This window comes from Zalophus californianus, chromosome 9 (assembly GCF_009762305.2).
Source record: "Zalophus californianus isolate mZalCal1 chromosome 9, mZalCal1.pri.v2, whole genome shotgun sequence".
In the NCBI taxonomy this organism is placed as follows: Eukaryota; Metazoa; Chordata; class Mammalia; order Carnivora; family Otariidae; genus Zalophus; species Zalophus californianus.
In genome coordinates this window covers 53,027,753-53,052,170 of record NC_045603.1, presented here as the reverse complement: position 1 = coordinate 53,052,170, position 24,418 = coordinate 53,027,753, and the positions used below count along the sequence as shown (strand labels likewise).

The window sequence follows — 24,418 nt, the reverse complement described above, 5'->3', positions numbered from 1 at the left end:
CTCAAGCGTGAGTGAATGCGCAAATAAGGGTTTTCAGGCGCCTGTGAGAAAGAGGGAGGGGAAGGCAGAAGTCGAGGATGGACGGGGCGGTGTCACCGCTCTCGAGAAAGAGGAGCGAGGGCCCCCACACGGAAGAGTTAAAACCTGGCTGTCCCGAGCCAGAGGAGTCCAAGACGAGATGCTGGACGCGCGGGGGCCGATTGGGGGCAGCAGACCACGGCAGCGTACTAGGTCCGCCCCCGGGACCAACTCTTGTCCCGAGGCGGCCCCCCCCCCCACGTCTCTTTTGGTTTCGACCTGCGGACTGGGAGGGGCCGCGGGACGCCATTCCCACAATGCTCTGGGGCGTGCCGCCGCCGTCGCTGCCGCCTCCGCTACCGCTAGTGGAAGAAGATGGCGGAAGGCGGAGCGGCGGATTTGGACATCCAGCGGTCTGACATCGCGACGCTGCTCAAAACCTCGCTTCGGAAAGGGGACACCTGGTGAGAGAAAGGGGTTGAGGTGGCCGCGGTTGCAGGAGGATGGTGGAGAACTGGGCGGGAACTGCGGGCTGGTGTCTTTCGCTAGTGACAGGTGCGGGCAGGTCCGGCGGCGGCCACACTGGGCGGCAGGATTTTGGCTGCTTGCGAAATGTTGGGGCAAAGATTGGACCCGAGATGAGGGCCAGGGTTCGTGGCTTGTCGGGGCGTGCTGAGAGACTTCAGAGGAGCGGCGACGGCGACTCACACAGTTCTTTTCGTCCTCTTTCCTTCCGTAGTGCCGCTCCCACCTCAGGCCTTCCCGAATGATAGGTTATAGTCGTTCGGCGTGAGTCTCTCAATTTTTGACAGGTCCAGGTCCCGCGGCTTATCAAGATCTTACCCTCTTTCCTTCTCTAGTCATTTCCTTTCCCGGCATTGTCGGCATTCAAGTTCCTTGTTATTCTGATTCTTGTATTCTTCCGGGAGGCAGGCTGCAGGATGTTTGCGGTTCGTACTACACAGGTGGCATGTGTCAGGGCGCCACTTAAGAGAAAGAAACCCTAGTTTCCAGTTCCTTGTCAAAAGGAGGGAGAGGAGTACGGAACCTTAGGCTAATGAGAAATACCACGTGGTCTTGTGCTTTAGCGGAGGCTTGATAGAAACCGGCAGCGTTTCTCTTAGAAGCGCAGCCCTTCCCTCCTGTTTGAGGGATAACATAGGCCTGCAAAAAGTAGATAAGTCCACTTGAGGCTTAAGTCACTTGCTAATATTCAGACTTATAAAATACCAAAGGATATACTTAAAACACTGAAGGAAGTATGTGTAGATTTTAATACTTGTCGGCCATAGAAAGTGGTATTCAGAATAACTTAAATATGTGAATATGTAACATAAAGAGCTGTTTATTAGGAAAGATAGTGTGCTTCTTTACTATAACAACAATTATTTTCATGTCCCATTGTCACCATAACAGTGGTATATAATTTACAGAGTGTTTTTTCCACGTACTCCTCTGACTTAGTGGAAGGAACATAAGATTTAGACCTAGTTAGATCACCGTTTCACCACTTAACCTGCAATATGACTTTGAGGAGAGTTAATTTAAATCATTGTACCTCGATGAAATGGAAAATAATTTCATTGTAGGGGTTTTATCTTGATTCAGTGAAATATTCTGAAATATTATCTGTTTATGAGATAACATAAAATTTTAGTTACTTTATTGTCACCACCATTTACTTCTGATAAAATGCTAGTAAGCTAGTAGGTGGCAGTCTTGGGACTTGAATTTAAGTATTTTGATCTAAGTCTTGGTACTTTTTTCCTACTTTGTTAGGCTACATAGATTCTGTGTTTATATGATAAAAATCCCTAAGGGTGTAAGCATACACTTGTTGCATTACAACAGAAAATATGATCTTTAGATGATTTAATAATCATTATTGTTAATGTAAATGTGAGATGTTTATTTCTGTGCGGGAACTGAATACTTCCTAGGACACATGTTTACCTTGGTCTGTGGATTATTAAAGATAAATTAATCCTTGCTTCCTATGTTTTGTTAAAGAACACTTAAAGATTCTTAGTTCACCTAGCCTATCACCACCTCATAAAAAGATACATGTGGTTTTCCATAAAATAGAAATCTGTAAGTTTAAATATGGCTGTTATTCAGATGGATATTCTTTTTTAATGTATGTTTTTGGTATTCTGAGTAATAATTGGTGTTGACACTATGGGATGATAGGAACAGTACGTGTATTGAGGGCATTAAACTTTGACATTTTTCAAATAAAAGTATTTTTGCTTTTTCACAAAGTTACTGTAAATCATTTTAAAGATATGTTTTAAAGAATACAGGAAGTCCATAAATTTGAGTCTTCTCAGTGCTTTCATTTTAAAGAAAAAGAAACTGAAGCCCACATATTTAGGTAACAGCAGAATGTGGAAATTTTTTTTTTTTAAGATTTATTTATTTGAGAAGTGGCGGGGAGGGGCAGTGGGGGAGAGTCCTTTTTTAAGCAGGTTCCCCATTGAGTGCGGAGCCTGACGCGGGGCTCAATCTCACAACCCTGAGAGACCCTGAGATCACGACCTGAGCTGAAACCAGGAGTCAGATGCTTAACCAACTGTGCCACCCAGGTGCCCCAGAATGTGAAAATTTTTGTCCTTGATCGATTACCCCTCTTAGTTAAAGGAAAAAATGCAGGAGCAGGATGGTACTGTGGATTTGCAAAAACTAATATGGTTTATATGTAAGCCAGTTAATTTGCCATTAGGTCAAATCCGTCAAAAAAGGAAATAGTTTAGAGCAAAAGTTTGATTCAGAGTTTTAGGGAGAATAATTTGAGAAGTACACATTTGATTATTGTTTGCATGATTACAGAACTGGTAAAGATTTAATAATTGTTACCTGGGCTCATGTTTTTGGACTCATTAAAACTTGTTTTTAACTTGTAAAAAAGTTATTTCTCTTTTTAATGTCTTCTTAAAAGATGTTTGGATTAGTCATTTATGGTTATTTGGGCAAATCCAGGCCGCTATTTTATAGCTGAAATGGGCCATATGCAGATGGGACATTATCTTGGTATGTGTGTGTAACCATCTTGAAAAAGACTGATGAGTATTGAGAAAAAAATGGAAGGTTTACTATAAGTTTATTCTTGAAAGCTTAATACTAATATTTGATGTTATGGTCAAGTGCCTTAAAATGAATAAACTAATGAAAAGGAAACTATTTTCATTAAGTAGTTTGTAAGCATTTTTTGGATAAGGATTGTTTGATAGTTCTCTGGTAGATAACTAACACTTAGGCAATATTTGATTCTGCTTGAAAACTGGTTTCTGTTTATTTGTAAATAATGAATGATTTTTATCTGCCGACTAAGTTTCTAGAGATGAAAAGTAAGTACAGAAGTCTGAGATGAGGAAGAACAAATTTTATGATATGCTTAATACTAGGCTTTATAGTGACAAGTCCAAATTGATGCAGGAGAATTACACCTCTTAAAAAGGTGAGGTATGAAAGTGACACTGATCTGCATTAGAAGGAGTAAAGTAGTCTCGTAATGCTGTTTCTTAAACTGTATTTTAGCTCAGGGGAGGTATTCAGAAAACTGTGAACAAGATTAAGATTGTTTGAATTTAGCAACTATAGAAATAAAGATAAAGGAACTAGAACTTGTTTAACTTTGAATGAACGATAAATTGATCTTCAGATACTTGGTGGTTTCTCTTGATGAGACAAAAGGAGAAATTATTTTAAGTACATGACATGTTAAGTATATTAGGGATAGAGGAACCTATTTAAGGGGGATGGGTAATTAAATCAATGAGTTACAAAGACAAGTTGTGGGTTAAGGAATACTCTGGAGATATAAGTAAACAGATAACTACAAATCATCAAAATCACTGCTTTATTTCTCCATTTTTATTAAATGTTACTCTTCTACCAGTCATTTTCACTAATTTTTTATGTATGATGTTTTAAATTTTTATGTATGTTCAATGGTAATGCATAGCTAACTTTACAAATTAAATTTTGTGTGTCATTATTGCATAAATCCTAATAACTCCAGTAGATTTAAGGTACTTCAGAGAGTAACTTTAATTTGTATTTAGAGTCATTTCAAATATGTATGATATTTTTGTTTCAGCAAATAGGCAAGGAATAGTCCATCAGATCATTGAGGTTTTCAGATTAGAAGACATTGATTCAGTTTTAGGGCTTTACTTCGATTCCTACTCTTTTACTTAGAAATCTTTTGAGGCTTTATTTTATATGGTCTCTTACGTTTGTGTAACTTTTATTAACACTAACAGAAATAACCTTAAAATGACAAATCAGTTCATAATGTAAAGGGACACTATCAATGTAAACTCCAAATTGTTTAGTATATACTTGTTCAAGAAATTTTTACATTGTTATTACTATAAGTATTAATTTTAGTTGTGCCAAAGTGTTAACCACTAAATTAGGGTATATATCACATCATTTTCAGGAAATGAGACCAGAAAGCAAAACAGGTTTTTTTAGTGTTGGTAAATTGGTAAAAATAAGGACAGAAATAGTGACATTATTAAGGTGTATTTTTTACATTTTAGTTGCTTAAAATTTAGAAAGGTAATTTTTCCTAATTTAAGCCTTATTATAAGTTTTTAAATCACTTCTAAGTTGTTAGTGAATCCAAAATTAATGTACTTTATTTTCTAGGAAGAGCCAGAGCTTTTTAGTCTGTGATTTCATTTATCTCTTTCGTGACATTCAGGCTTTATTTTTTATTTTTTTCTAAATCATACCATTTTCCCATTAGCACACGTAAGGTACTAAATAAATGTTCTTTTTACAAAATAGTTTTGTGACAAACCTTGCTCACACATGCATATAATAAGAAAAACTTAGTTTGTCAGGCCATGATGTGTAGTATTATATTTGAAAACACCATGTGCTAGGTACCGTTTTAAGTACTTACATATGTTAACTTATTTACTCATCACTACGGTTCTGGGGCACTAGAATGTGAATGTGCTGTAATTCACATTTGACAGAATAGGAATCCTAGGCTCAAGTGTTCACACCGTAAAATGGGATTTGAACCCAAGTAATTGGGGCTTTAATTCAGGCCCCAAAATCACTTATTTTGAAGATGCATTTTATTTATTTTTCAAGATTTTATTTCTTTTTTTTTTAAGATTTTATTTATTTGACAGAGAGATACAGCGAGAGAGAGAAGGAACACAAGCGGAGGGAGTGGGAGAGGGAGAAGCAGGCCCCCCGCTGAGCAGAGAGCCCCATGCGGGGCTCGGTCCCAGGACGCTGAGATCATGACCTGAGCCAAAGGTAGACGCTTAACGACTGAGCCACCCAAGCGCCCCAAGATTTTATTTCTTTATTTGACAGAGAGGGAGACACAGCGAGAGAGGGAACACAAGCAGGGAGAGTGAGAGAGGGAGAAGCAGGCTTCCCATGGAGCAGAGAGCCTGATTCGGAGCTCGATCCCAGGACCCTGGGAACAAGGCAGACGCTTAATGACTGAGCCACCCAGGCTCCCCGGAAGATGCATTTTAAAATGTAGTTCCACTTCAAAAGGAAAAAAAATGGGCATTTTTTCTTTTTAAATGCAATCTATTTTATATTCAGTAGCAGAATTCTACCATTTTATTGCAAGCTTGTGTTTTATGACTGATCAGTTTAGATATGATAGAGTATATAGAAAATCTTAACGTCTTGCTTCTGGAAAGCTGTTCCAAATGCTTTATACTTATGCAGCTTTTAAAATAAGTGCTCTTATTTACCTCATTTTACAAATGTTTGATGAGTTTAGAGCTAGTTTAAATACCTGGTTTATAATGACTTAAAATACTAGATATTAGCAATATCTCCTTAGTAGTAGAAATGTTTTGGGGGCACCTGGGTGCCTCAATAGGTTAAGCATCCAACTTTTGATTTCAGCTCAGGGTATGATCTCAGGGTGGTGAGATGGAGCTCTGAGTCAGGGTCCGCACTCAGCGCAGAGTCTGCTTGTCCCTCTCCCTCCGCCTACTTGTTCTCTTTCTCTCTCCATCAAATACATAAACAAAATCTTTTAAAAAAATGTTTTCATGCCGTCACTACTCAAATACAATGCAAACAGTATTTCATTAAATTATTATTCCTTCTTAGTTCTTCCTATATAAAATTATTCAGCAGTTACTAAAACGGTTTTTTCTTCCTTGGCTCATTTTGGTTCGTGCCTTTTATTTTCATTTCCTCAGTTTTCACTGTAATTCATATACTCTCTGTCTTATATTTTTTCCCTTGAAGTCATTTCTCCATACTCTTTTTTCCATCTGTTCTTTAAACAAGGGAATGTAGTTCCTTTCAGTTTTATCATCCAGTTTATACAGAAGTCACTACTAAAGAAACCTAGAGGGGCGCCTGGGTGGCTCAGTGGGTTAAGCGTCTGACTTCGGCTCAGGTCACGATCTCAGGGTCCTGGAATCGGGGAGTCTGCTTTTCCCTCTGCCTCTGCCGCTCCTCCTGCTTGTGCTCTCTCTCTCTCTGTCTCAAATAAATAAAATCTTAAAAAATGAATAGATAAATTTTTTAAAAAAAGAAACCTAGAATAAGACTGTTAGTAAGTGATGTCACTTTTGGATACAGATTAAAATGACATATCTGAAGGAATAATTAAGAATTGTTCCTCAAAAAGAAGTAAAAAAGGCCAGATTGTGATATGAGGCAGAAAACCTCTGTAGAATTAACCTGTATTTGGTTATACCTACAACACTTTTACTGCTTCCATCAGTAGGATTTTACATGGTTTCCTTATAGATCTTCCCCACAAAAGGAGGGTAATGACTGCTTTTTCTTCTCCACGAGGAGGAGAGCTAGCTGTCTCTTCTCTCCTTTTAGCTTTGAGAAGACCTAGATGTTATGTGGTAATTCCTTGCTGTTAAGAAAAATCGTGTAACAGTAGTAGCCATAGAAAGGACTTCCTTTGTGAAAGAAGTCAAAGGCTCTCACAGGCAAGTCTAAGAGTGGCTTTGAGGCCAGGCTGTTCTAAGTTTTAGAGAGCCAGTTAAATCAAAACCTGGAGCACTAGAGACAAAATTAATTACTTGAGTGAAAAGATAAAGTTCCTTGAGTAGAATTTTACACAAAAAAATTAAGAATGATAAGGGTGAAATGATCTGATCGTAGTAAAAGAGACCTGATAATTTGGATTGCTTTATATTGTTTAACAATATGTTTTGACAGCTTGACAGAGTTTAACAGTTTAATCAAGGGATTTATCTTTGATATAGATAGAAGATGTATATTTACAAATTTAAATGGATTTCAAGCTGTAGAAACTTAATTCTCTGGAGAGGTATAGTTAAGTAGTTACATGTACCATATAGTTATGGTGATGGTTAAAAAATTACTACATGTTAAGAGCTTTACACATATATGAAATAAGTGATAGTATTTTCATTTTACAGATACAAAAACTGAGGTATAGAGTTATATGTACATAGTCACACACTTGGGTCAGTGATAGAGCAGAGATTCTAACCTAGACAGTCAACTTGAAAGCCTGCGTTTTAAACTATATTGCTTGCCTATGAGTGATAGAGCCATACCCATATTATGGAAGCAACTTTTTGAGAGATGAATGCTTTGAAGTTTTAAAATCAGGCAGTGATAGCTTTGGCATATTAAACCTAGCGTTTTCATCTGTTATCATTTGAGGAGCCTGTAGGATTTTCTGAGGCTTTCTCCTTGGTTTAGCATTCTAGTCTTAGCATTCTTATTTCTAATTAATCAAAGCAGAGCTTTGATACTGATGGTTGGTTCCCATTTCTTGAAAATAATTTACTCATTTCTGCCTCATAGGGCATTACACATCATTCATATTATTTCAAATACAGTTTATTAATTCCTGACCTTCACTTCAAAACATAGCTCAACACCAATCTCTGGGGGTGCCTGGATGGCTCAGTTGGTTAAGCGTCTGCCTTCGGCTCAGGTCATGATCCCAGGGTCCTGAGATCGAGCCCTACATCGGGCTCCCTGGTCAGCGGGGAGTCTGCTTCTCCCTCTCCCACTGCCCTTTTCTCTCTCTCTCTCATTCTTGTGCGTGCACACTCCCTCTAATAAATAAATAAAATCTGTAAAAAAAAAAAAAATCTCTGTAAAATCACCCCTAATAATCTCATCCAGATATATGTCCTTCCACTCTTAAAAAAAAATAACAGCTTTATTGTGATGTAATTCACATATTATACAATTTTCCTACTTAAAATATACAGTTTACTAGGTTTCAGTGTACTCACAGAATTGTGCAACCACTACTTCAATCAACATTGGAATATTTTTTATCACCCCCCCCAAAATCCTCCATACCTCTTAACAGTCCCCTGCTTCCCCCAGTTTCTCTTCAAATCCCCCTGCTCTAGGCAGCTAATCTACTTTTTGTTCTATAGATTTGGCAATTTTGGATATTTCATATAAATGGAATCATATGTGATTTTTGTGTCTGGCTTCTTTAATGAAGTATTAGTACTTCATTTCTTTTTATTACTGAATAATATTGCATTGTATAGATAATATACCACGTTGAATTCATCCCTTCATCAGTTGATGGACATTTGGGTTCACATTTTTGGCTCTTATGAATAATCTTGCTATGAACAATTCATGTGCAAGTTTTTGTGTAGACACAACTTTTTGTTATGTGTACATACATACTTTTGTTTGTGTAGACATAACTGATTTTGTCTTGAGTATATAACCGAGGAGTGGAATTCCTGGGTGTCTGTGTTTAATTTTTTAAGGAACTGATAGGCTTTTTTCCAAGGTGGGTGCAGCATTTTATATTGCCATCAACAGTGTATGAGGGTTTCAATTTTTCCACATCCTTGACTGTGCTTGTTAATGTCTTTTTTTGATTACAACCATCTTAGCATATGTAAAGCAGTATCTCATTGTAGTTTTGACTTGCATTTTCCTAATGGCTAATGATGTTGCACATCTTTTCATATGGGCATATTGGCCATTTGTATACCTTCTTTGGCAAAATGTTTACCTAGATCCTTTGCCCATTTTTAAATTAGATTATTTGTCTTTGTATTATTGAGTTTTAAGAGTTTATGTATTCTAGACGCAAATCCCTTTTCAGAGAGATGATTTGCAAAATTTTCTCCCTTTCTATGAGTTTTCTTTTCACTTTCACAATCTTACTTGGCCTCCTTCCTGAGTTTCTTTTTTGTTTAGTTTAGATGTAAAAAGAGGTCATAAAAATTAGTTCCTGCTAACTGATGAATTTAATGTGCAAAGTAGAAAATAGGTTGGAAATGCTTGAAATTAGAAATGAAGATATAAAGAGATTAATCAAGCCATTGTTTTATTTGAAAGAACTCAATAGCTTTCAGTTAAGTTTTACTGAAGCAATGGAATCCTGAATTATAGTTTGGTACTTTTTAAAAAAGCCTGTGGATTATCTGGCTTATAATGATTTAAAATGCTAGAAATTATCGATTTAGTATTGAAAATGGTTTTATGCTCTTGCTATGTAAGTATATCATTAAACTAGAGAATTAATCTTAGAGTGAATTAATATCGAGTTGTTTATTCTGCCAATTCTGCATAAGATAGTATACATGTTTTCCTGAAATTGTGTGCTACATTGGATTCGGCTGAAATATTTGTGTATTTTCTTAGTTGTAGAAGAATGTTTTATATCTACTTTGCAGAGAAAAAGGTAGAATTTTAAGAAATAAATGATGTTATATATATGTCATATTAGGAAATTAAGCAGGAATTGCCTATCTAAAAGTTGTAAGTATAAATGTACTAATCAAAAAAGAAAAGAAAGAACTATGCATTCATTAGCTCTATGATTTCTTAAATGCGGCTGCTGAGATATCCCCATTCTCCATACTGCTTTTAAACCTCTTTATGTCTATGGCTGTTTCTCAATCACTTATTGGCCCGTATATATCTTTCCTTAAATTTGCTTTTGGTGTGTATGAAAATAGTATAAACTTTTAGAACTCTCCTATCTTTACCCTACCACCACCAAAAAAAGGAAAAGAAGAAAAGAAAAAAAAAGAAAATTTGGCCTTTTTATTTGTTATAGTAGCTTTTCAACATTTGAGGACTGTCTTAAAATTGACTCAGATTTGTGTGAGGTCCTAAAATTGACCTATCTTCCCTGGAGCCATTGAAAACTATTCTGTCCTGACCACAGTACAAATTGTCTTTCTTGATGCCTTCAGAATATTTAGCACCATATAATTTAGACCTTTTTTTTTTAAGATTTTATTTATTTATTTGACAGAGAGATAGAGAGCACAAGTAGGCAGAGAGGCAGGCAGAGGGAAAGGGAGAAGCAGGCTCCCTGCAGAGCAGGGAGCCTGATGCGCGACTCAATCCCAGGACCCTGGGGTCATGACCTGAGCCGAAGGCAGCAGCTCAACCGACTGAGCCACCCAGGCGCCCCCTAATTTAGACCTTTTTGAAGTACTCTAGCTTTATGTGAGTTTTTGATTTACTAAACATTATTTGTATTTGATCCTCCCAGTAATCCTTTGAGGTATTCCCAGTGGTCTTCATGAAATGTAAATCAAATCTTATCTCTTCCCTGCTAAAAATCTTAGAGTGGCTTTCCATTACACTTAGGATAAAATCCTTACCATTACCTTAAAGACATTGTATAGTCTCGGTCCAGTCTACCTCTTTAGCCTTATGTAGCATTTCTTATCCCTTTGTCATAAACTCCAACATCATTTAGTAAGTTCCTCCAAGATAACAAACTCCCAAAGTTCTGGTCCTAGCACATGCTGTTCCTTCAGTCTAGATAGCGTTTTTCTTCTTCCTGAAACAGCTCGTATTCATATGCTAAAATGTTAGGTTTTCAAAGAGGCTTTCCTTTATTCCTAATAGGGACCCCTTTATATGCTTTCATAATTTCCTGTTTCCCTTCACAGTTCTTACCACAATATTTTACTACATATATTAACTACTTACTATCTCTCTCCTCCACTGGATTCTGAATTCCATGAACATAGGGACCTTGGCTATTTTGCTACCCATCTATTCATATGGAATAGTATATACATAGTAGATCTTAAATATTTATTGAGTGAATGAATGAATTACCATTTCTAAGATGAACAGGCTAAAGGTTTTAGCACTAACTTCTCTAAAAACCTCACAGCAAGTAACGTTAGAAAGAGGATGTTGGAAAAAAAGAAAAGAAAGTGGATTTTGGCCTAGTACTTTTTTTTTGAGTATAGTTGACAATTCTATACATTATGCTTTGTTTACCACAAGTGTGTAGGTACTTTCTGTCACCATACAACACTGTTGCAATATCATTGACCATATTCCCTATGCTGTACATTTTATTCCCATGATTTATTTATTCTATAACTGGAAGCCTGTATCTCCCACTTCCCTTCACCCATTTTGCCCACCCCACCACCACTAGATGTTTTCAATAGTATGTCATTAAATGAGAGAATTAATCTTAGTGCTTCTCTCTGGCACTGTAGTCTCTCTGTATTCTCTGAATTTATAGATTTGATTTTGCTTTTTGTTTATTCATTTGTTTTTTAGATTCCCGGTATAAGTAAAATCATACAGTATTTGTCTTTCTTAGTTTGACTTATTTCACTTAACATAATACCCTCTGTAGCCTAGTACTTTTTCTGTAGTAAATTTAGAATTCATATTTACTCCAGTCTGATTTCAGGAGGTAAGAAAATTTGTAAGCGAAATTAATCATGAAAACAAATTGAAATTAAGTGTGGAAAAAAAATTCATCCACAGTTTAGTTTACCACCATTCCAGAAAACTTCCTAAAAGAAAGATGGTGTTCACTTTTTGTGTACTCTTAATTGACGTGAAAATAAGACTCATAATAGGTGTAGTGGCAAAGATCTAACATTTACCAAAGATGCTCGTGTTCCACTTTGAAAATACTTATTTTCTTCATAAGTAAAATGGATAATAGTTACTAAAACGTGCCTTTTGAATAAGTATTTCAGTTCTTAATTATAGCTTGGTAATAACATTTTGATATTCTTCTGCTGTTTCGCTTTTTGCAGAGAATCCTTACTTTCATAAAGAGGGGGATAGTATATGATTTTAGTAAGAATCTGTTACATCTTTAAGTCTTTGTTAAGTAAATGGGATTTATAGTAAAGTTTAACAGAGTAAAAAAAAAAAAAGAAGCATTGAATTTAGAGTCGAAAAACCAGAGTGCTTTGAAAACGGGCCCTGCATTACTTAATAGAGTTGTGTTTCATTGATAAGTCACATATTCTCAGTTTTGGTTTCCCCAACAGCTGAATAAAAAAAGAGGTTACTGTAACTATAAACTAACATGAAGACACTTTATACAAATCTTTTTATAAAGCATTTATATTTTATTAAAATTAAAATTCTGATTTAAATAGTGAGTAACATGTTCATATTCATGTCTTTAAAATGTTTGTGGCAGCAGAATGGAGGGCAAATTGGAAGCAGTAAACTTAAAGAGGAGAGGTAAGTTGGGCAGCCATTGCAATAATCTATGCCACTAAAAAATAATAGGGAAGGGAGGTACAGAACTAAAATACTTTTTTGAAGGTACTTGATTACTAGATGTTATGGGGTGAGGGAAGGAGGAATACAGGATAATATTTTGCTTTCTGGCTTGGGAAATTAAATTATTGATGATATTTATTAAAGGACCCCTAGAGAAGGAGTAAATATAAAGGTGTGAAAGTGATTAATGCCTAGAGGTTGGAATGTATGAAAAATCCAAGTTGACATGGACCAGTAGGAATTGGAAGTATTTAAAGATGTGAAGACTGGCCCTGGGATGCAGATTTTGGAATCATTGGTATGAATTAAAATATCGGGGGCGCCTGGGTGGCTCATTAGATTGAGCGTCTGCCTTCAGCTCAGGTCATGATCCCGGGGTCCTGGGGTTGAGCCCCGCATCTGGCTCCCTGCTCCATAGGAAGCCTGCTTCTCCCTCTCCCTCTCGCCCTGCTTGTGTTCCCTCTCTCGCTGTGTCTCTGTCAAATAAATAAATAAAATCTTAAAAACTATATATCATTGGAGAGTATGAAGAGTGAGAGAAGAAATTAGCAACTCTGTGAAGAGAAGGTTGCAAAAAAAAAAAAAAAAAAGAATAAGAGTATCCCTACACTCTCTTCCCAAAAAAAGGTAGTATCACATAGTTTAAAAAGAATTGATGAGGTACATAAAATTATGAATACTTTGGATTTGTGATAAATTTTTTGAGGGTTCTTTGGGGTAGGAAGACCTCTTGTACTAGGTTGAAGAGTAAGTGAGGGTTGAAGAGTAGAAACTTAAGCTTGGCTGTAAGAACAAGTCAGAAAAATGGGATAGAGATAGAGAAGAAAATGAGTGTGGGAGTTGGGAGGTGATATGGGGGAAAAGGGTGAAAGAATTGGCCCTGTTTACATGCTGAGTGGGGAAAAAAAAAAAGACGAGGTATCAGGAGAAACAAGAGTAAGGGCTGTTAATGTGGTAAGCCTCTAAGGAGGCAGAAGGAAATTAAATCCAAAGCATAGGAACAAAAATAATTAGCCTTGGATGTAAGGAGGGTTACATCCTTCACTAATTTATGAAGGAATCAGGTAAGATTAAGGTGGGGAGCAGGAGAGTTGGACAGAAAGTAGGGGCTTCTAACTTCCTCAGAAAGTAGGGCAGCAAGGTTGTCTATTCAGCCTGTTGGGTGAGAGATTGGCAAAAGTTTTGAAATTACTGGAAATGGAGAAGGCTATCTGGAGATAATGCTGGAGGATTGTGGGTCATCTCTGAGGGATTTGAGAGATTGAAGACCATAAACCTTTATCTCCATGAGATTTTCTTTACTAATTTTTGAACCCAGATAATATTAACATTAGGATAAAAATTTTTCATATTACTGTACTAGTGTGTGAGAATCATGGTTAATGCAAGTGTGAGGCACTCATAAAATTCCTTGTAACCCACTGAAACAGAGGGAAATTGTAGTCATTAAGCTACAGCCAGAGGCCTCGATCATAAATAAAGTAATCTTGATCATATTTTGGTGCATATACTTCATGGCTTTTCAGATGGGAACACAGTCACATGTCTCAGAATTATTCAGAAATGTTTCACCTCTGGTCTCACCTATAAGGCATAGATTCCTTTGTGCAAGAAACTTAAATTGTTGCATTTGTCACAAAGCAATTAATTACTCTTCTGTACTTTGGGCTCTCTGGATATTTGTGGATTAGTATTTAGATGAATTTTAGATGGTTGCAAATCTATAATGTAATACTTCATACTAAAACTTAAATCAGCTTAAGATCAGTATATGTGTCAATTGTAGGATTTTTTGTTTTGCTTATATTATCTTCCCTGATATGAAGGGTTATAATCTGTACTTTCTGGTTTTTATGTGCTTTTTTTTTTTCTTTTGAGATGTCACACAATCATTTCTGCTTTTCTGGTTTACTTATTGGTTGCTGTAGTTACCAAAAAGAAATAATTTCTTGAGAATGAATATATTATTATGTATCAGAAACATAATTTGATAAATTTAGAAATAATCAAATAAATCATGCTTTTTCCAAAGAAAATTCTCTAAAGCTTATGTAAATTTTTAATTAAAATTTAATGCTAATTCATGTTTGGAAGAGATAAGACAAAAAAAATAAATAGTAAGAGATAACATAAACCCACAAATTTCTTTCAAAAATACGTAGTAAGGGGTGCCTGGGTGGCTCAGTCATTAAGCGTCTGCCTTCGGCTCAGGTCATGATCCCGGAGTCCCGGGATCGAGTCCCGCATCGGGCTCCCCGCTCGGCGGGGAGCCTGCTTCTCCCTGTCACCCTCCCCCCTCTCATGTGCTCTCTCTCTCTCATTCTCACTCTCTCAAATAAATAAATCTTTAAAAATAAATAAATAAATAAATAAATCTTTAAAAAAAAATACACAGTAAAACAAACTGCATTTTGTACATTTTGCTATACATATTTTTATCCCAATTAAAAAAAAAAAAACCTAAGGGGGCACCTGAGTGGCTCAGTCGGTTAAGCACCGGACTTTTGGTTTCGGCTCAGGTTATGATCTCAGGGTCCTGGAATTGAGCCTCACATTGACCTTAACACTCAGTGCAGAGTCTGCTTGTCCCTCTCCTTCCCCTTCTGTGCGCCGCCCCCCCCCCGAATAAATAAAATCTTAAAAAAAAAAAAAAACCTAAGTTGTATTTATAATTACTTATTTTTATGCTTGAAATGTCTTTTCATTTGTTGACTGTCACTTAACTTTATCAGTTTTGACCTCAACATTCAATCTATACATTTGACTCCATTTTTGTCCGTGTATATGTGTATATAAAACTATTATATTAAGTAGAAGATATTAATCATATTTAATGTAATATTTCAGGAAGAGAGAAGAGTATAAAAAATATAACAAAATATTTATGCACACATCTCTTAGTTTAAAAAAAGTAAAACATTACAAAAACAGTTGAATGTCCCTGTGTATGTTTCCCTAATCCCATTACCTTCCCTCTGTTGCCAGAGGGAGTCACCATCCTGAAACCGATTTTTATTACAATTTTAAATTATTTATATATTATTTTATTTAGTTTTATAATTAAATTATTGAATTATTTTATATATTTTAATATATATGCGTGGAATGTAAATAGTATATACTATTTGTGGCATGTTTTTAAATTTCTGTAGTTAAACTGTGCATCTGTTATCTTTATATATTTATGTTATATTACATGTGTCCTTTTGCAATTTTTTTTGGTTCAACATTGTAGTTTTGAGATTTATCCTTAATACATGTAGTTGTATTTCTCATTATAATTTCTGTGTAGTATTTTTGGGTATGAATAATGGATATTAGGTTTTTTCCACCTTTTCATTGTTACAAATTATGCTGCACTATATATTCTTCTAGTTGTAATTTTGTAAATATATACAAGAGTTTCTGTAGGCTAAAAACTTAGCAATGGCAATAAATGATTGTATGGTATGTACATCTTTATTCTTAAAAGACTATGTTGCCAAACTACCATCCCAAGTGAAGGTTCTAGTTTATTCCCCCTTTGGCAGTATACAAGTTCCTATTACTATACATCTTTTCTACAACTTGATATTGTTGACACATGTGTACATGCTTATGTTCACCAGCTTCATGAGACGATATGGTATGGTGTTTGTATTTTTCCCATTGCTAATGGTTAATGATTAAGCATCTTCTCATATGTATAGAGGCCGTTCTGATTTTTTCTTCTGTGAATTGCTTTTTTTTCTATTAAAATTTTTTTTTTAATTTATTAACTTAAAGGAGTTCTTCATGTATTCTAATCCTTTGTCAGTTACCTGGAGTATATGTATTTAGTCTGTATCTTCTCTCTTGGTGATGTCTTTGTTGAATGGTAGCCTTTCGTTTTAACCTTGGCAAGTTTATCTGTCTTTATCTTTAAGGTTTTTGCTTTTTGTCTTAACTCTTATATATTCTAAGGTAATGAGGATTTTCTCATATCTTTTTTAAAAAATTGTACTTTTACTTTCACATTTACATTTTTAATCCAACTATAACTTATTTTTGTACAGTTCTGCTGTAACATAGCATGTGTTCCTAAAAACCACCATGTTATATGCAAAATCATGCAATAAAAAACACAGGGCATATGGGAAAAATGGGGTTGGGACACAGCACTCAAAAAAATTTTGTCAGAGAAACATTAAAAACATAATAAAAATGGTAGCACAGTTTTACATATGTTAAATGGTTAAGAAATACATAACTACCACAATAAATATGACATTTTATTTTGAAAAGGATAAAGTTAACTTGTAGAAAGAAGTACGATTTAAAGGGTTGCAGCTTGAATTATTGCAAAGTGGTGGAAGGAAAGTTTTCTTAAATCTGCCAAGAAGTTGTAACAGCAGATGTGGGAGTGTGGCTCATAACACGCTTGAAGATGTTTGAAGTGTCAGGGGTGCCTGAGTGGCACAAGTCAGTTAAGTTTCCGACTCTTGATTTTGGCTCCGGTCATGATCTCAGGGTCGTGAAATTGAGCCCCACATTGGGCTCTGCTGGTGTAGAGCCTGCATAAGATTCTCTCTCTCCCTTTTCCTCTGCATTCCCCCTCTTAAAAAAAAATAAAATGATGTTTGAAGTGTGTGTGTTTTGTGCATTCCTGTGTGGTTCAGTACAGCTGAGTAGTTTTCTACATTCACCTTGTGTTTGTTTCATTTAGGGCTACAGTAAAGCAAGCTAGGCACTTAGGGGGCAGAATTTAAGGAGGTGCTTCCTGTTAGGGTTCCTAGGCATCTCACTTGCCTCACCTTAGTCCTGGCCCTGCTTGTGAATTAAAGTAGTGCTTGAGCATTTACTGAAATTTGTGTTATTGTTCCCTAATATACCAATCATGTTTAATATATTCAAGTTTTCAAAACAAGCATTAGAGTAGAACTGACTGCATATGTGAGGTAAAGCTCTATTTTTTTCCCATATACTTAGCTAGATCATTTCCCACTAATTCATAATGATGCTTTTGGTGTATATCATAGTTCCCCATATACATGAATCCAATTCTTGTTTCTTTGTGCTGTTTTCATTGGTCTTTTTTGCTTCTCTCTATGCCAGTATCACATTTTTTAATTACAGGTCTCGCACTAACTTTGTAACCTTGGTCAAGTTATTCCTGTGTGCCTATGATTATAATAGTACCTATATTATTGGGTTGTTAAAGGAATAAATGAGCCAATATATTAAAGTGCTTAGAAATATGCCCCTAGCCCAAGAGTAAAGCTCACATGTTAGTTATTTTGTTATTAAAAGTAATTTCTTTAACTTAATAAGCAGTCTTGATATCTTGTAGCCTGATTTTGCCATCTTATTTCTCCTTTTCCATACTGTTTGAAAGGAAGTGGGAAAGGCTTATGGGAGGATTCCCTGAGAAAGTGAAATGTAGGCTCTCTGAAAGATTATAGGAATTAAATAGATGTTGGGATTAATAGGAGTATAGTCTAGGCAGATGGAGCCATAAGGCAAAAAATGGAGTGTCTGGTAACTGAAAGAAGGTTATTGTAGTTCCATCTCAGCAAAGAAAAATGGTACCAGTTAAGACTAGATAGGCAGGAGTAGATAGATCATGCAAAACCAGGTAGGCGATGTTAAGGATTTTAGACTTCATCTTATGATCATAGTTATAACTGTATATAAAGATTGTTATTTTGTGCCTTTTATTCTTTCTTAGGTCTAAGAATAAAAGTCATGAAATATCAGTCTTTACAAATAGTTATAGCTATTTAAAAAACAAACAAACAAAAAAATCTTGAGAGCTATAAAATTGGCCCTGTCTGGATCCTAATAGCATACCAAGGATTAGGAGTGCTATTGAGAATGTGTAAGTCGAGTCTTTGTTCACTTACTTGTAATCTTTGAGAACTATTGATTCGTTGTAGGCTTTTACCAGTTCAAATTGAAGATTCTTACGTTTTGGCAGATTCACAGATTAGGGGTAGAGTTTTTACAACAAATGTATGTAAATGTCTTAAAATCATAATTTTTTTATTTAGTTCACTTCATTTAATATTGTTGTCTTTATTGAGTAAGAAGTCTACATATTATTTCTGTAATAGATGTTTCTGTTTTTTTCCTATATTTCCCCTCATGTTTCATTACCACAAAATTCTACAAATAAGATATATGTGGCCTGTAATAGAGATACGACGGTCTTTTCAGTTGAAAGCAGATAAATACCCATCAAGTACAAGAGTCTCCTCTCATAATAGTATCATTATACAGAAAGTAATCACTTCAAGACCTAGGAGAGTTAAACTAGAAATATAACAACAGATGAATACTACCCAGTGCAAACCTCTACCATACAGTAAAGGATTTATTAAACACTTTGGGAGATAAAACCCCATCTTTTAGAAATATATTTTAAATAAATATAAATAGAATTTTGATAGTATTTCCAAAATAGTTTTAATGTCAGTTTTATAAATCACATTGTTATTTATAATGTTACTGTTTAATAAATTCAACAAATTCCAATCAAAATCTTAATTGTATTTTTTGTGGAACTTGATAAACTGACTCTAAAATTCACATGGAAGAACAAATGGCCAAGAACAGTTAAGGCAATTTGCAACAACACCAAGCTGGGGGAACTTGCCCTAAAAAGAAATCAAGATTAAAGTAATAAAGATAATATCAAATTGGTACCAGCTCTGAAAGCCCTGACTCCTGACAAAAATAGATGGAACAGAAGAAAGGCCACATAGTATGACATTAGGTTGCAAAGGGAATGAAATGTCTGAATATTTTGTTTAAATCGCAGGAGGGAGTCTAAAAAATTTTTAGTGGATGATAAATACTTAAGTATAATTTTCTTTAATATGTAAAGTTATTGCTGATTTAATCTCTTTATTTTAAAAATAGGGTTTTCTTAAGACTTAGTCTCTGAACTTTTTTTCTTCATAAGTCTCAAATTCTACAATTTGGGGGCTGAATTTCAGTTACATAATCCTGACAGTAGGTTTGGAGTACTAGTGTATAGATAATTCTGCAGTACCCACTTTAAGGGAATTAAACTGCTGAAGATTATTCTCTAGGAATTGTAGGATTTTGTTAGATAGGTGCCTTTGCTTCAAACAAATAACTGTATAACTGTAGGATTTCGTTCCTATACGTAGTGTTGTGTGTAGTAAGCACAGATATATTAGAATGATCTCCAAAAACACTTGATTACCTATGTTAGTACACATGTGGGCTTTAAACAGCTTGTTAACCTTTACTTTTGATTATGTTTGTGATTGAACCTGGTTAAGTATGGGAAAATGTTTCTGGAAAAGAATTTAAAATAATTATGAGTCCATGGCAAAGCAGTATTTCATAGTGGGTATAATATAGTCAGAATAAATTTGTAAAGTTTTTTAGGTTTATGAGCTTTCTTTACTAGAGCACCATTATTTTACTTTTTCTGTCGCTGGTCATCTGATGAGAAGCCAGTTTGTAGGTACTTGAAAATAAGATGAATATAGTTTCAGTAATGCTTACAGTGCTTGGTGTACCACACTTTTGAAACCAATCAAAAAAAATCTATCCTGCCTGCCCCAGCAGATTTTATGAGAAATAGATGGAGGCATATTGTTGTTACTAATTTTTGTTGGTAAAGAAGCTAACGAAAGTTTTTAAAAATTTATTATTATAATTATTATAATCAGTCTTGCAAACCTTTAATAATCCACTTTCCTTATCCCCAGAAAGATAGAGTAAAATATATAAAATAAACATACTGTCTTTGTAAGTTTTTTTGCAGAAGAACCATTTTGGTATTTCTTTATATTTTACCATGTTGTACTTTAAAATTTTGTTTTGATTCATTCTTATAATTCCCATTTGAATTTTTGTTCAGTTGTCAAACATTTTATGGAATAGCTATTGCATTTTCTAAGAGGTGCTGTTAAGGATTTTTTTTAAATGTGTATGTCAATACTTTTCCTCAGTAGGTATTTATAGAACAATAGAAATAACACTGTATAAGTGAAAATTTTTTTCCAGATTATAAGTCACATTACAGTTATTCTCAATCCTTTGAAGTAGGCATGTATTTTAATATAAAATGAAATATCAAAAATAGATAGCTTCTCTGCTATTCCTATGGTTACAGGTATTTTCCTTTACTGATTTCTTTTCTTTTTTTAGGTACCTAGTTGATAGTCGCTGGTTCAAACAGTGGAAAAAATATGTTGGCTTTGACAGTTGGGACAAATACCAGATGGGAGATCAAAATGTATATCCTGGACCCATTGATAACTCTGGACTTCTCAAAGGTCATTATTTCCTTTCTTCAGTCAGGTTGTAAATGTGTTCATTTGAATATGTTATAGTCAATATACGTAATAGGGAAAATGTTAATTTAAATAAATTAGAAAAATTTCTTTGTATTATAGATTTAACCTAATGAACTCAGATTATTCTATCTTAATTAGTTATTACTCTGTATCATGACAAATTTTTTCATTTATTATGTAAGAAAGGTTTATTATTGTTTAACCCTTTAAGTGAAGAATGTAAGTTAGAAAGCACTGTCTTATTATTTGGGGGAAATGCTGTATTGTTACTGTTTTTCCTAATGGACATATGACTTTCTTTTTAAGTTGGGGAGCATTGGTATATGTTTACATTCTTGGAATTTTGCAGCCGTCTTCTACAACCCTCACTACTTACCAGTCTTCTATCCTCTCATTACACTTGAAGAGAATAAAACATAAGTACCAGAACTTCCATTTCTGGCCAGGATGGAGTAAGAAGGACTAGATTTACTCTTCCACCTGAGCAAACTAAAACCTTGACAGAATATATAAAATAACGGTTCTCAAAACATTGGATACCAGGCAACAAAGAATAGTGATCCTTGAGAGATAGGAAACAAATGAGGTAAGCTGTATGATTACCTCAGCTTACTGCATTGATAGAATGTTCAAGACAAGGCACAGAAGAGGAAACCCATGTAGAGCCTGGCAATCTCCCTCAGTGAGGAAAGAGTTTGGAATCCAGGGAGACCCATGCCACCAGAGTTTTCAGGGCAGAGTACCAGATAGGAATGACCAGCAAAAAGAGACAGAGGAGACAGAGAGACACCTAGAGATATACAGAGGGTCTCTCTCAAATCTTCAGGTGAGTGTTGATCAAGCTTATGTATGTGAGGGGGCTGCCCAAGGCTAGGGGAAGAACCACCCAAAAGAATTAGAGGGAACAGTCATTGGGGCTAATTTAGGACCAAGAATAATGTGTTCATAGCAGTTAGAGTGGAAAACCTTATAATTCATGGAGTATACTACTGAGAACAGTTCTGCCACTGTAATTGAGCAAAATTAATCCTCCTGTCCTTCTAATCTGAAAGCGTCAAACTTTAATGCAGAAATACTTAGAGGGATACAAAAATATCCAGCATCCAATCAACAAGATAAAATTTGTAATGTCTCAGATCCAACCAAATATTACTTGGCATGCAGAGAAGCAGAAAAATATGATGCATAATGAGGAGAAATGTCAGTGTTTAAAAAAAAATGTTTAGAAAAAATGAACAAATGAAACAAATACAAAAGAGCAAGATGGTAGATTTAGATTATTCTTTATGAATAATTACATTAAATGTAATACCCCCAATTAGAGATAGAGATTGGATAAAAAATAAAACATAACTATGGGGATGCCTGGGTGGCTCAGTTGGTTAAGCGTCTGCCTTCAGCTCAGGTCATGATCCCAGGGTGCTGGGATCGAGTTCTGCAGGGGGTTCCTTGCTCAGCAGGGAGCCTGCTTCTCCCTCTGCCTGCTACTCCTTCTGCTTGTGCATGCTCCCTCTCTCTCTCTTGCTGGCAAATAAATAGAATCTTAAAAAGAAAGACATAACTATGCACTGTCTACAAGAAAGCCCCCCTTTTAGTATAAAGATACAAATGGATTAAAAGAAATTGAAAAAGGTATGCCATGTTATAGTAAGCAGAATTCTAAGACTGACTCCCAGGGACTCTCTTTCTTTATAATCTTCTCCCCCTTTGAATATGGGTAGAGCCTGTGAATAGGATGAGATACCATTCCATGATTATTTATGTTGTATGGCAAAGGGAGATTATTCCAGTGGTTTTAATCTAATCACAAATGCCCTTCAAAAGCAGACTGTTTTCTAGCTGGTGGCAGAAGTCAGGGATTTAAAGCCTGAGAAGTAGTTAGTGCATCACTGCTGGTCTGAAAATGGAAGATGTCTTGTGACAAGGAAGGCAGGCATCCTTTAGGAACAGAGAGAGACATGGCCCACAGCCAGCAAGGAAACAGACCATCTCAGACCTGGCACCATGAAAAACTGAATTCTGCCAACAATCTGAATGGACTAGGAAGCAGATTCTTCCCCAGAGTCTTTAGATAGGAGATCATCCCATCTGACATCTTGATTTCTGCCTTATGAGCCCTAAGTAGAGGATCCAGTTGAGCCCACCTGAACTTGTAACCCACAAATTTGTGAGATTGTAAATAAGTATTGTTTTCAGGGTGCCTGGGTGGTGCAGTTGGTTAAGTGTTTGACTCTAGGTTTCGGCTCAGGTGGTGATCTCAGGGTTGTGAGATCAAGCCCCGGGTTGGGTTCCTGCGCTCAGCGCAGAGTCTGTTTAAGACACTCTCTCCCTCTCATCTGCCCCCCACAACTCTCTCTCTCTCAAAATAAATAAATAAATCTCTTTTTAAGGTATTGTTAGCCCCTGCATTAATTTGTTATGCAGCAAATAGAAAAGTAATACATGTGCTAATACTAATCAAAAAAAAGCTTCAGTGGCTCTATTAATATATAATTATATAATATATGAATATATAAATAAAATGAGAGTCTCAAATCAGTGCTGTTGGTTTTTAAGAAACAAAGAAAGAACAAATTAAACCTAAAGTAAACAGAAGAAAGAAGAAAAATAAGTTCAGGACAGAAATTAGAGAAGATAAAAATAGAGAAAATCAATGAACCCATGAGCTGGTTCTACTCAAAACGAATATAATATGATGTGTTAATTATAAAAAAGAAAATATAAACTGGTTCTTTGTGAAAATAATAAAATTGGTCCATGTCTAGTTTGATCACAAGAAAAAGAGGAAAGACACAATTACCAGTATCAGGAACACAAGAGACATAGTATCAGTATGGAATCCACAAATATTAAGACAGTAAAGGAATATTATGAACTTTATGCCATTAAATTCAGTAAATTAGATGAAAACTACCAAAGCTCATTCCAAAAGAATAGATTGCCTGAGTAGCCCTGTATCAAGTACAAAAATTGTTTAACATTTTTCACAAAAAAAAATCATCAGATTCAAATAGTGCCACTGGTGAATTCCACCACATATTTAAGGGAGAAATAATACCTATTTTACAAAACTCTTCCAGAAAATTGGGAGATAGTATTTCCCAACTCATGCTGTGAAACCATCATTACCTTGATACCAAAATCTTAGAGACATTTTAAGAAAACACTAGACCAATATCTTGTCTGAAAAGAAGTTTAGTAAATCAAGTCCAACAATGGAAAGGATATATATGTCGTATAGAAATATATATTTAAAAGGTAACATATCATGTAAGATAAAAGAGTAAAATAGAAGAGTCCTCATCCTCATAATGGGCATCTATGAAAAACCTTCAGGTGACATGAAAAAGGCAAGGGTGTCCACTCAGCTCTTCAGCTGGCATTACTGGAGGTGTTCTACCCAATGCAGTAAGGCAAGAAGAAGAGATAAAAACATACAGATTGTATAGGAAGAAGTAATAAATCTGCTTTATTCATAGACAGCTATGTCCATGTAGAAAATTAGATTGAATCTACAAAAAAAAAAAAAAAACTTCTAGGGGCGCCTGGGTGGCTTAGTCAGTTAGGCGTCTGCCTTCGGCTCAGGTCATGATCCTAGGGTTCTGGGA

The 24,418-nt window shown here is 35.4% G+C and overlaps 1 protein-coding gene across 6 annotated transcripts in view; it reads left to right on the top strand.

Annotated features, from left to right (window-relative positions):
* The first annotated feature begins 257 nt into the window (after positions 1-257).
* The window catches only part of USP15 (ubiquitin specific peptidase 15), a 114,940-nt gene continuing 90,779 nt past the window's right edge, over positions 258-24,418 (top strand). For all 6 annotated transcript variants that reach the window (XR_003519754.1, XR_003519755.2, XR_003519756.2 and 3 more), the window contains exons 1-2: positions 258-482; positions 20,662-20,789. Coding sequence is in view for 3 of the 6 variants with exons in the window: in XM_027592573.2 (XP_027448374.1) it covers positions 394-482; positions 20,662-20,789 (217 nt within the window). In the remaining 3 variants the exon portion in view is untranslated. The remainder of the gene's footprint in view (positions 483-20,661; positions 20,790-24,418) is intronic.